This window comes from Zalophus californianus, chromosome 5 (genome assembly GCF_009762305.2).
Source record: "Zalophus californianus isolate mZalCal1 chromosome 5, mZalCal1.pri.v2, whole genome shotgun sequence".
Lineage (NCBI taxonomy): Eukaryota > Metazoa > Chordata > Mammalia > Carnivora > Otariidae > Zalophus > Zalophus californianus.
Window position 1 is genome coordinate 59829342 of NC_045599.1, and position 13471 is coordinate 59842812.

Consider the following 13471-nt stretch of genomic DNA (forward strand, 5'->3'; position numbering starts at 1 on the left):
ATTCATATTATTAGGACATGACTGAATTTTCACTTGATTTAATTTTGTTTTGGAGCCCTATTGGGTTGTCTTCGGACACCTCCCTTTCATATCTTAAATTGTGTCTCAAGGGTGTTAGAGAATTCAACAGTCTGGGGCACCCCAATAACGTTTAGCATATAGTTCGTGTTATGTTACAGAGCACTTTCTGAATATAGGCGTTACCTATACTGACTCCCCCGGGGCGAAAGGAGGCACATTTACATTTCAGGGTCCCTTTGATTGGCTGGAGTTGGTAAAATCTCAATTCCTACACTTTTTTCCCCCAGGAGGCTCAGAGGCCACTAGTCCTGCAAGACACACGTACCATGCTCACCGTCTTCGGAACCAGCAGTCTCCGGAGAGCCTGCCCCAGCTGCTGGGAAAGGAGACTGCGCGGAAGGAAGGAGTCCGATTCGCGGCCGCTCGCGGGCGGGGGACGGGGAACGGGGGACGGGGGACGGGGAGGGGCGGTGCCGGCGCGCGCGCGGGCGGGGTGTGCGCGCCGCCGCCGCCGCCGCGTCACCAGCGTGCGGCACGTGCCCGTGTTTACGTCCCTCGTGGAGCAACCTACGTCAGCAGCCAAATGGCAACATTGTGGCGATACTGAGGGTTACAGTTTAGGAGACGCGTCTATCCGTCAGGCCGGCTCCGGGCGGTCGGGAAGAGGAGGAGAAGGAGGAGGGGCGGGGAGATCGGCCTGGACGAGCGGCGGAGACGCACATATCGCCGGCCCCTACCGCCTACCGGCCTGCCCGGCCCCGCAGGACCCGCTCCTCACCTTCCGAGAGCCGCAGACGCAGCACCGCGGCCTCGCGCTGGGGGCGGCCGGGACGGGCGCGAGGCGCTGCCGCAGCACTGGGCTTGTAAACAGATCCAGCCGCACGTGACCATGTGAACTACCTGCTCCGGGGACGCGTATTGTCTTTCCCGCGAGCCGCCACAAAGGAACGCGGCGGGTTCAAGTGAGGAGGGCCGGGCGAGTAAGCGGGGAGAGCCGGCTGGCGCGCTAAGATGGCCGAAGGCGCTCAGCGAGGGTGAGCGGGGGGCGCGGTGCAGCCAGCCGGTGAGTCTTCGAGCGGGCAGGGCCAGCGGCGCCTCCCCCGCGGCCTGGCACCGGAGCCACCATGTCGTTCGCGCTGGAGGAGACGCTCGAGTCGGACTGGGTGGCCGTGCGGCCCCATGTGTTCGACGAGCGCGAGAAGCACAAGTTCGTCTTCATTGTGGCCTGGAACGAGATTGAGGGCAAGTTTGCCATAACCTGCCACAACCGGACCGCCCAGAGGCAGAGGAGCGGCTCCCGGGAGCAGGCGGGGGCACCCGCGTCCGACGGGACCCGCGGGCCAGGCAGCCCAGCGGGCAAGGGCCGGCCCGAGGCCACTGTCTCTGCGACTCTGGGTAGGAGCCCGGGGCCCCGGAGGAGCCCGGCCTGGGGGGAGGGCGGCTCTCCGCGGAGCGCGCGCAGCCTTCGGGGGGACCCGCTGCTGCGGTGTCCCGCCGGCAAAGGGGCGGAGAGCCCCCTCAGGAGCCCAGTGCGGGCCAAGACCAGCCCGGTCCGAAGGAGATCTGAAGGCAAAGATGTGGCGGGGGCCGCTACAGCAGCACCCCCGCCGGCGTCCAGGGAGGCCCCGGTGTCCTCCGTGCGAGTAGTGAGCACTTGTGGGGTGGTTTCCGAGGAGATAGAGGTGCTGGAAATGTTGAGGGAAGACGAGGTGGCCCCGGCGGCCCTGGCGCTCTCAGACGCAGAGCAGCCGCCTTCCACTATCGAGCTGGAGTCCCCGGCCGAGGAGTGTAGCTGGGCCGGGCTCTTCTCCTTCCAGGATCTGCGTGCTGTGCACCAGCAGCTGTGTTCTGTGAACTCGCAGCTGGAACAGTGCCTGCCCGTATTCCCCGAGGAGCCCTCTGGCATGTGGACCGTGCTGTTCGGGGGCGCTCCAGAGATGACCGAGCAGGAGATCGACACTCTGTGTTATCAGCTCCAAGTCTACCTGGGCCATGGCCTGGACACCTGCGGCTGGAAGATCCTCTCCCAGGTACTTTTCACTGAGACCGACGATCCCGAGGAGTATTACGAAAGTCTTAGCGAGCTGCGGCAGAAGGGCTACGAAGAAGTGCTTCAGCGGGCCAGGAAGCGCATCCAGGAGGTAAGAACCTAGTCTGGGCTCCAGTCGTTGCTTTTGGGTACTCACTGCCGGAGGCTGGAGCCTCAGTCCGGGCTGTGATCATTTGGGAGACTTTTTCTTCTGGACCGGAAAAGCGGAAGAAGATGGGTTCCTTACCAGTCAGCCCCTTAATTCCTTTCAGTAGTGGGAGAACCGTGGATTTTCTTAATTGGCCCTCTGAAGGAACTTTAAGTTTTTAGATTTCCTCTTCCCATTCATCAAATAGGTTCTGTATAATCAGTGGTGTGTTTACTACTCAGTGCTGCAAGTAAGATTAAAGCCACTCGGAAAAAAGGCGACCCAGCATTTCGTTTCTCTTTTGCCTTTCTTTCCACCAATAACTGCCCAGATATTAACCCTACTTTTCTGATGTCCTGTTCATTTATTTAAAATATATTTGTCACAGGGAATACAGTTGGTCTTTTTAATCTCCGTTTGCAGTTTGGCAACTTAGGCAAATTTTAAATTCATTTTACTTCAAATGAGTGGATTGTCCAAATCAAAAAGCACCAAATGAATGTATTTTTTAAAGGCTTATGCATAGTCTCGAGTCTTTATAGCTTACTGATGTTCAACTCCTGTTTTAGGGAGAAAAAAAGGTCTTGGGCAGGAATCTTTATTATACTTTCGTACTTGTAAAAGTAGTACAAAGCATTTTCAAACTACCTTACACAAAATTACAGGAAATAATGGAAGAGGTCTGCATGGGTATATATGAGGAGGTCCATGGTTTGTAGGATATACATAATTTGAGGTCACGCCTACCGAACAGCTTCTGCTGAAAGAACTGTACAAAAAAAAAAAAGTATTTTAAAATATACTTTAGTTTTTGGGTCACCTGGCTGGTTCAGTCAATAACCCCTGCAACTCTTGATCTTGGGGTTGTGGATTTGAGCCCCATGTTGGGTGTAGAGATTACTTAAAAAAGTCTTTAAAAATATATACATACTTTAGTTTTCCCAATGGGCACAAACAGATACTTTCTCAAAGCAATTATTTTTAGTATTAGTACCAGTTGAGGTTAGAGGTGGCTCAGGAAATGCCCCCTTTTATGGTGTTTATAATCCTGACATTGTGTTGTCATCTGTTAACTTTGCCTGTGTTTATAAAAGACTCGAATCCTGCTATTAAGGCTAGGAAGCTCGTACCTCCTTGTTTCTGCATGGAATTGTCTGTATTTTTCATTGCTAGATTTGGGGCATAAGGAATTTTTTTTTTCTTATTTAACCCACAGTGCTCTCCTACAACTTCCTGAATCCAGGTTTTCATTCTTTCCTGTTAGTTTACTTTGTGCTAAGCATTACCCACCTGGTAATGCTATCCTAGAATCCTAAGGATGTTTTTATTTCCCTCTTTTTTTAATTTTTTTTTAAGATTTTATTTATTAGAGAGCTCACGTGTTCGTGCATGAGTGGGGGGTGAGGGACAGGGGGAGAGAGAGAAGCAGACTCCCTACTGAGCCGGAAGTCCCACACGGGCTCCCAGAACTCTGGGATCGTGACCTGAGCGGAAGGCATACGCTTAACCAACTGAGCCACCCAGGTGCCCCTAATTCCCTCTTTATCATCTACTTCTGGGATGTGTTCTACCTTAATTCTTTTTGGAAGGAAGTGGTAAATTTTAAATGGTCACATATATTCTTTTTAGAGTTTTGTTAACATTGACCTGTATTTCTTTTAAACTGTGGACAAAATTAATATTTCTTTCTTATACTTTTTTGTTAAACTTTATATATATATACTTTTAAGGTTTTTATTTATTAGCAAGAGAGTGCACATGAGCTGGCGGGCTGTGGGCAGAGGCAGAAGCAGACTCTGCTGAGCAGGGAGCCTGACCGGGCTCAATCCCAGGACCCCGAGCCAAAGTCAGATGCTTAACCGACTGAGCCACCCAGGCGCCCATAAACTTTGTATTTCTTATATCTCTAAATGATGTAGACTTGTTTAGTTTTAATTTTATTGGTACTCGAGAAAGTAATTTTGTCTGGTTTCATTCAAATAGGGTCAAAAATGAGAGTTGCCAAAAAATATAATTACAGTTTTCTGGAACTCTTTTCATGGGAGTGGAGGGTTACAGTTTTTAAAAGAATATTTTTTTCCTAATTAAGGTTATGTTGACCGTGATGTTGTGTTCTCTTTAACCGAGAAATTTAAAGTTTTAAAGAGTATTTTGTGTTCTGGAAGGCAACTCAAATGAAGTTTATTATAAATTCATTGCACATTAAATATATAAATTTTTGGTGCTTCATTTAGTTGATTTGAACAGTATTTGAAAAATAATTACCATGACAACAAATAGACTCAGTTACAATGCTCACCCTGATATCTACTGGAAGTTTATATTGAAAGAAATGAAGTTTAGTAGGGAGATAGGGTGGTGTGATTAATTAGTGACTTCTGTGCGCTTGATAACGGGAGTGTAAGAGCATGGCAGACATGTTTTTTTTGTTTTTTCTTAGCTGCTTAAAATAGTTTGCAGTAACTTTCTTCAGGGAAAATAATTATAGAGATTGTGTCATTTTTGTATTATTGATTTTGTTAAATTTAGTAATTACATCTAATTTAATGATTTTGTTCCCAGTTGTGTGGGAGTGGTTATAAAGGTGTTCAAGCCAGGTATATCTGGTAAATCAAACACATTCTTAGGTATATGTTATTTAGAAAATTTACACTTTTGGGTTTGTTTGGGTTTTTTTCTTCTTTAATTTCTCTGGATCTGTTTTCTGCTCCTCCCCCCCCCAGTATTCCATTTTCTATCTATTTAAAGCCTTCAGCTTAAAGGCCACACCTGTTTTTGTTCAAAATGGTCAGTCAATTGTGAAAAGGAGGTGTTTTGTTTTGTTTTTTTGGGTTTTTTTTTTTTTTACTAGAACAGACTGTGCAACTAGACTGTAAACTTCTCAAGGTCACTGGCCTTGACAGTATCTTGGAATTCTCTTTGCCATCCCTAGTTCAGGGCCACACATCTTGTGAGCACTCTTAATATTTGTGGACCAAGGACACAAGAGGTGTTCTTGTTTTTGTTGTTGTTGTTGCTTTTTAGTATTACAAGAATTCAAAGGATTTGGAAGAAGGGTCTTTTTGAGTTAAAGCTCTGGGTAAATTAAAATTTTTATATTGATAAATGTAAATTCTACATAAGGGACCATGCTATTTAGAAACAGAGTAAAATCTTTTAAAACTGTAAATAACTTTCTAAATAAGAGGTCTTTATCTGGGGTTCGTGAATTCCCTCTAAATTGAGGGGAGCTATAAAGTAGCATGCTAAGTTTTATATGATCTGCATTTTTGGAGAGAGGCTTTTATCAAATTCTTTAAGGTGTTCTTCAGAAAGAGCTTTAAAACCATAATTGTAAATCATTTGCTTTTTAAGCTTTGGGCATACTTCTATTGGAGTTAAAGTTTTAGAATACACTTAGGATTTAATATGGGGTTATAAGAAGTACTTCTATATCTTTGTTTTGTGAAATATTGAAGAATAAAATACTAAGTTGTCTGCTAAACGTTTTTGTTAATTCACAAATTTGGTCAATTGACTGGAAATGATAGTTTGTGAGAAGCTATAATTTATATAATACTAATGAGAAATGTTTGTTTAGTTTTAAAGATTTATTTATTTATTTTGAGAGAGGAGGGAGGGGCAGGAGAGAATCTTGTAAGCGGATTTCCTGCTGAGCCAGGAGCCTGACACGGGGCTGGATCCCACAACCCATGAGATAATGACCTGAGCTAAAACCAAGAGTGAGATGCATAACTGACTGAGCCACCCAGGTGCCCCACTAATGAAACATTTTCGGATAACATAGGAATTGTAAGGTTGTGTGCTACTTAAGGCCTTAATCTTAAATGAAATTTGAAATTTATTACATGGTAGGCTTGTTTTTGACTTTTACAAGGGTTTGCTGTGTAAGGAGTGCTATTTATATAGAAGGCACCCAGTCTGTGAATGAATCAAGTGCCAGCAAGGCTCCTTGGGATGGTTTCAGCAATAGTCAGTTGTTGGTCAGAGCTGAGGATCATATTATAGTGTATGTGCATGGGTGACCCATACCATGGCTTACTTAACTTTGATGACCTGGATTTTGTAAATAGTGGTTTCTGTATAAGGACAACTATTGTTGAAATAGTTGTGGTCCTTTAGATAGTGAACCTTAACTATGATGGTAGGCTTGATTAGGATCTAAAATAGTGTTCTCTTTGGAGAAGAGATTATGTGTATACAATTGTTCAGCTAACTTCTTCCCAGTTGATTTTAACTTACTGCCAGTAAAACAAACAAAAGAGCAGCATGTGTTTTTGTAAGTGGCCATGTAAGGCATGCTATAGACAGAGCCTGCCTAGTGCTTGGAGTCAGAAAGACCTGGCTTCCAAATAGAACTCAGTAGAACTTCTGTGACCTGCTTAGTTAACCTTTTTAAAACAGGGAAATAGGGAAGATACTTAAAGGATATCTTAAGATTTAATATCCTTTGTATCTTAAAATGACTCAGCTGTAAATAACTCCTGACTTCTGAGGTTATTTAATTAACATAAGGGGCAGAGCGCTCTAGAAAGAATGCTTATCATCTCTCCAACCAATTATGACTTTTGTAATTTTTCTGAAAAACTAAGATTATTTATAAAACCCTGGAGCCACACTGATATCCCAACCAATCCCAACCATATATGTTAGAGAAATCATAGTCTTTTTGGAGCCCGAGGATGCTGGCCTTTCATTGGGATAGTGTGCCTTGACCCGTGATTAGGTATAAATAGTAGAAGCAGACTCAGGAAGGACGTAATGTAGTTGCATCTGAGAGAGCTGTTAGGGCTGTGTATGCCCATAAAAATAGTGCAGAGTTAAGGAATAATGAAGCTGAGTGAATTTTGTAGGATTCTTGGAAGTTAGGATGAAAGACTTGTAGAGGCCATGGAAACAATCACTTATATACTAATCATTTTCTTCTTTCCTGTGCCCAAATAAACTTGGCCATTTTCACGTCACTGAAAAGAGAGAAGTATAGAAAAAAGATGAACATATCCTTTTCGGTTAGGGCATCTATAGTGCAGAAACATGGAGCCTGGTGGCAGGATAGCAGCAGCCTTCGTCGTAGCTGATCTACGTGCTGCTTTCTCTGCTTGCTGTTTAACATCACATGATGCCCCGTCCGCCAGATAGTTCACAGACTTGAAATCAGGCATGTTTCCTCCTTGCTAAAACAAGGCCAACTTGGACAAACACTTGACAAATGTGATTTGGGGGGCGTAGAACAGAGAAGGTGAGTGGGTGGTTTGGTTTGTTAAACATAACAATTGTTATGTTTGAATTAGCAATCTTCACTCCCCAGATCTTCACATGTTACTTTAATCAGTCTCTCACTGTTCTCCATTGCTGCTTTATTTGACCTTTCATTGACTGTGGAATATTGCTGGAAGTGGGAATTGAAAGCAAAAGGTAGCCTTCCCTTCCAATGATGGTTAAATGCCTATGTGCTTACTTTTTTGTAATGGAAAGTTTCCGTGGCTCTTTTCACTCTTGAATAGGCCAGATCTGCTCCCCTTTAATCTGCCCAGTTTCCTCAGTTGTTAATGGGAAAAAATTTAAGTTGCAATACTGAGAGAATGTAATGAAGACTAATAGTTCTTTGTGCTATTTGTTTTCTGATAGGGGTGATGAAGTTTATTTGGCCTTTCAAACCTCTTGTAGTGGACTGTTAATACTAAGTAGCCTTAACACAGAGTAAGTTATTAAAGCTCCACAAAGGCAGAGAAGGATTCATTCGGCAAAAAGCTGGAAAATGTAATGAGTTTTCTTAAATGTGGAAAATTGCCCTTTTATATTTGTCCTTGGAAATTTTATTTTTTTATCTTTATTTTTTATTTTTTTTAAGATTTAAAGAGAGGGAGAGTGTGGGGGAGGAGCAGGGGGAGAGGAGGAGAATCCCAAGCAGACTCTGCTGAGCAACCACGCTGGCTGTGGGACTCCATCCCATGACTAATGACGAGGAACTGAGCCAACCGACTGAGACACCCAGGTGCCCCTATGCTTGTCCTTGAATTTTAAATTTTATATGTTTATAATTGCATATGCTAGACTCTTTTCGTACTGTAGTGAAGGTTTTGTAGTATAGGCTGTTAAATAAAAATAGGCCTGATGGTCCAGAGGAGAATGGTTTTAAGGATAAATGTATGAAGTTCACTTAATGATGTGGGGTTTTTATTTTTTTTTAGGGTTTGAGGGCGATGGCTAGAGGCTTAGTTTATTCCACAAATTATTAGTGCATCCAGGTAACATAAGCATAGGGAGACTACAGTGATAAACAAAAACGCTCATTTGCTCCAGAAGAAGTTTTAAGATTTTATTTATTTGGCAGAGAGACAGTGAGAGAGGGAACACAAGCAGGGGGAGTGGGAGAGGGAGAAGCAGGCTTCCTGCTGAGCAGAAAGCTCGGATGTGGGGCTCAATCCCAGGACCCTGGGATCATGAGCTGAGCTGAAAGCAGATGCTTAACCACTGAGCCACCCAGGTGCCCCTGCTCCAGAAGAAGTTTTAAATACAATTGGTTATCAAATTGGCCTGCTGCTAGGAATTAGTTGAGGCTGGGTTTTTGTTTGTTTTTTGAGGCATGGTATTTTTTTTTTCTTTTTCAAGAAGCTCTACATTGTCTATGGTAAGTGCTTAGGGGAAGAAAATTTATTGAATGTGGCTCAGTAAAATCTATTTTTGTCCCAATTCTGATACTAGTAGCTTGACCTCAAGGCTGTCACTTAAGGTCCTTGGTCCAAGGTAAGACCAAGGTAGGACGTTAAGGATCCCCAGGGTAGTTTACAGGCGCAGTATGGCAAGTGTTGGAACCTGAGCCACTTGTTTTATGTGCTTGTATCCAGGTTTAGGTCTCCCTACTGTAAGCTGTTCAGACTGTTCAAGTTGCAGCACTTCTAATTTTGCTAGAGTTTTTTAAGGCTTTGAAAAAGCCCTAAATCATTTTTGGCTGCAAAGGGCATTAGAAGAGGGCAGAAGTGTTTCTTCCTGTTCTTATATTTGTTTTCTTGTCCTCACTTTGTTCATTACTTGTTCTGAAGGTGTTTCCCCCCTCCAATCCCCCCAGGCTTTGGTACATTTCCCTATGGTTTCTAGTATTAAAACTGCTTTTCCATTTGATAACTTGAAGTTACATTTACAAAGCAAATGTTTAGTTACTAAAATTATTTTTTTAAGCCTTTCTCTTCACCTTCCTATCTAGGTGAGTCGGTCTTCTCTTTATTGACACCAATGGGGACATGACTAGAGGGACCTGTGTGTAGTGAAATATTCAAGGTTTTAAATTTTCAGTCGTTAGAGTAACCTTTATTGAATGCTTCCTGTGGCTCTACCACTGTGCTGAGGTCTTTAAATTTAATCTCAAGTAGCGTGTAGATAGGAGTTAAGAGGTAGTTTTTGAGTTTTGAGTCTTGGCTCCTCTGATAGCTTTGTGAATATGGGCCTGCCTAATTGTCTTATTTCTTTAGCTGCAACTTCTGTAAAGTGAGAGAATATTGCTGCCTTTTTTTATGTCAGTACTTAGAACAGTGCTGTGTACCCAGCAAACACTTGGTAAATATGAACTCTTAATGTTAATTTTCATATCAAACTAAAAGGTAGGGATTTTACAGTAGAGGAAACAGGTTCAAAGAGATCAGATAAATTTGCATAAGATAACATATCTGGCATATAAGTGAACCGGACTCAAATCCAAGCCTGATTCTATCCTGCTTTTTTTTTTTTTTAAAGATTTTATTTATTTATTTGCTCGAGAGAGAGAGCATAGGGGAGAGAGAGTGAGCAAGAGCACAAGCAGGGGGAGCTGCAGGCAGAGGGAGAAGCAGGCTCCCCGCTGAGCAAGGAGCCCAATGTGGGACTCAATCCCAGGACCCTGGGATCATGACCCGAGCCGAAGGCAGCCGCCTAACCCACTGAGCCACCCAGGCGTCCCTCTATCCTGCTTTCTTAACCATTGGGCCATCTTCTTTCCTGTAGACAGGGAGAGAAGCAAACTGATAAAACATTGGCAAACAAATACTTGGTCAGTGTCTCATCACCAGACAAAAAACTTTATTAACAGTGTTTGGCTGCTGATTGTTTTTGGAAAACTTTGATTATGTACGTATACTGTATTTACATATACTGTAATTAACAATGTTGTATGTAATTAGAGAACATGGTAATCCTAAAGGACGCTCATTTAAATTTGTACATCTATGATACATGAGGCTCTAGTGAGACAGAATTTGAGAGAGAGAGAGAAAGAAGGAACAGGGGGAGGGGCAGAGGGAGAGGGAGCAGCAGAATCCCCACTGAGCAGGGAGCCTAACTGCTGAGCAGGGAGCCTGATGTGAGGCTTGATCCTAGGATCCAGGGATCATGATCTGAGCTGAAGGCGGATGCTTAACTGACTGAGGCATCCAGGCACCCCTGCAAATGGCTTTTTTTCTGGAGATACTCCTAAACCTCTTTTCTAGTACAGCAGGGTGGATATACTGCAATACCTTTAGAATCAAGTAGCCATCTTGGAAAGCACAATGGAATAAATTGGTAAAGGGAGGATTACAGAACATCATTGTTATGTCATACAGATCAGGGTTTTTGGAGATAAAGTTTTTGAGTGTTCAAAAATGATCGATTTTTGTCAGTTTTTCATGTAGTGTGTGAATAGGTTGTTTTTAAAACTGGTGTTTTGTGCATGTTTGGGTGTGTGCCCTTGGAGTCTGAAGATGTCTTAAGATGTTAAGAGTTTTACTCTCCTTCTGCCCTGTGGTCGTCTCTCATCCTAGAGTTCTAAGTCCAGGATTTCCAACTTTCAGTTGCATCTGGATGCTCTGCCGAACTTGTGTTCATTCCATTTATCCAGAGTGCATCCTCCCACCTGCCGTCCCTGACTTGGTGTGTGGATCTCTGTGCAGCAGTGCCTTTAATCCAGTCTTTGCTATATCCCTGAAAATGCCTCACTCCCCTCAATTCCCAGAACTGTTATTCATTTCTTCCAAATCTGGTGTTTGTTGGTTTTAAGAAGCCATTGATTATGACATGTTTGATTTTAAGACAGGTGTTCCTTAGTGTAGAAAAAGAAACACTGTTATATGTACACATTGATTTGTAAATGCATACCGATTCAGAAATATTAAATATTGATTTTAGAACTAAAGAACTAAACACACACGCAGAACAAACTGTACTCTTCCATTGCTTACCGTTGTCCTGTAGACAGAGGCCAGATTCCTGGCATTCAAAGCCATCCATATTTTGGTTAGCGTGCAGTCTTAACTCTTTCTTCTCTACATGAACCTTTCATTATTGTAGCCAAGCTCTTTTACCCATAATTTGCTGAACTCACAGTACCCATGTTCCACTATACAGGAGACCACCCTCTAATGTCTTCCCTTTTTTGTCTAACTACCCTTCTTTCCAGGGCCAGATTAAATGCCTCCTCATAGAAAGTTATTTCTGACCTTTGTCAGAGGAATTTCTCTCAGAAATCCAGAGATCAGAGAAGCCTTATGATACATATGGCTGACATCATCCATAACTGCTGCCCTGTGTTTTACTCTTTGTGAACAACTCCTGCCCTTTAAAATGCATTATAGATCCTAGGAGACAAAGATGTCCTTTTTTTTTTAAAGATTATTTGTTTATTTATTTGAAAGAGAGAGAATGAGAGAAAGAGAGAGAGCGAGCACATGAGAGGGGGGAGGGTCAGAGGGAGAAGCCGACTCCCCGCTGAACAGGGAGCCCGATGCGGGACTTGATCCTGGGACTCCAGGATCATGACCTGAGCTGAAGGCAGTCGCTTAACCAACTGAGCCACTCAGGTGCCCTGAAAGATGGATTTTCTTGCTACTGTTTTCTAATGCCTCAGATTCCCTAGTGCCTCTGTATACAGTTGGTGCTCAGTAGATAGGTGTTCTTTGATCTTCAAAAAGTTGACTTCTTTACATGACATGTATGCATGTAGCTAACATTTTGATTAGAGGTATGTGTTTCCCCAGGAGTAAAATGAAATAAAATGTACCACTTCTCTATGGAGAAAAGAATCTAAAAATCAATGTTTAAAATTTCAGAATGAGTTATTACTGTCAGTAGCCCTTATACTTTGTAAAATTGTGTTTCAGCATTAACCAGTATTAACAGATAATCAGTGATAAACATACAAAATAATATAGAAATGATACAGCAGTTTTACAGAACAAGAATAGAATTGAGCAGTGTGCTTTGTGAGTGTGGAAAACATGTTTGGCTTTAGTCCTTACTTTCAGCTGAAGAAACAGATCTGATAGACCTAAAGGGAGTTCCAAGAGCCATAGATCCTGTTTCATTGCTGGGTTAGGCCTCCCCCATCTGAGCACCCTAGTGCTAGTCCTGAGTCACTCCTTTTCACAAGCAGGTAATTATTTGAATGTCTTAACAGTAACTTAATAGTGAAGCTATTTGTGGATTTTATTACGTTGCTTCTTAAACATCTTTCTAAATACGTAAAAAATATAAGGCACTCTGTCTTGGGTTTGACAGATTAGAGTAGGGAAGAAAGTTAAGAAACTATACATAGGAGAGTTTAGCTTCTAAATTTTATATCTACGGCCTTAAAAATTATTCTGTGATCTTCAAGGATAGTAGCAGTCCTATAAGCCTGCAGTGAGAATTGAGCTTGAACTAACTTGAACTAATTCTGGTTGGGAAGGTACAGGATGGGAACTCCAGAATGAAGCACAGGTGTCTTCTTGTCTCCTCCACCGGAATGATCACTGGCATAGAAACCAAGTTGAAGAGGATTGGGGAAAGAAGTGGTGCAGGGTTGTTGTTTTGTAGTTTTCTCTGTTGCAGTGATTATAGGGAGTCTTTAAAAAAGATTTATTTTTTATTTTTTTTATTTTTTATTTATTTGACAGAGAGAGACACAGCGAGAGAGGGAACACAAGCAGGGGGAGTGGGAGAGGGAGAAGCAGACTCCCCGTGGAGCAGGGAGCCCGACGCGGGGCTCAATCCCAGGACTCCGGGACCATGACCCAAGCAGACACTCGGCAGACGCTCAACGACTGAGCCACTCAGGCGCCCCTAAAAAAATTTTTTTTAACTGTTGTCACTGACTCCTTTAAGAACGCGATAGAAAGTCTCTCAGTCCTTGCCCTAGAAAAATTTTGCAAAAAGCAGAGTTTTGTTTCAGATAAGTGAGACCTCAGAGGTTAAGAGCCTATTTCTTATCACGATTAGATCAAGGGAGGCAAAAAAAAAAATATCCATTAGGGAAGTTTAGAAAGAAGGGAAAGAGAAGTGTTCTTATT

The 13471-nt window shown here is 43.1% G+C and overlaps 1 protein-coding gene across 7 annotated transcripts in view; it reads left to right on the top strand.

The window, feature by feature from the left end:
* Positions 1-559: 559 nt before the first annotated feature.
* The window catches only part of JMY (junction mediating and regulatory protein, p53 cofactor), a 106710-nt gene continuing 93798 nt past the window's right edge, over positions 560-13471 (top strand). For all 7 annotated transcript variants that reach the window (XR_003521966.2, XR_003521964.2, XR_003521965.2 and 4 more), the window contains exon 1: positions 560-2162. Coding sequence is in view for 3 of the 7 variants with exons in the window: in XM_027604819.2 (XP_027460620.1) it covers positions 1146-2162 (1017 nt within the window). In the remaining 4 variants the exon portion in view is untranslated. The remainder of the gene's footprint in view (positions 2163-13471) is intronic.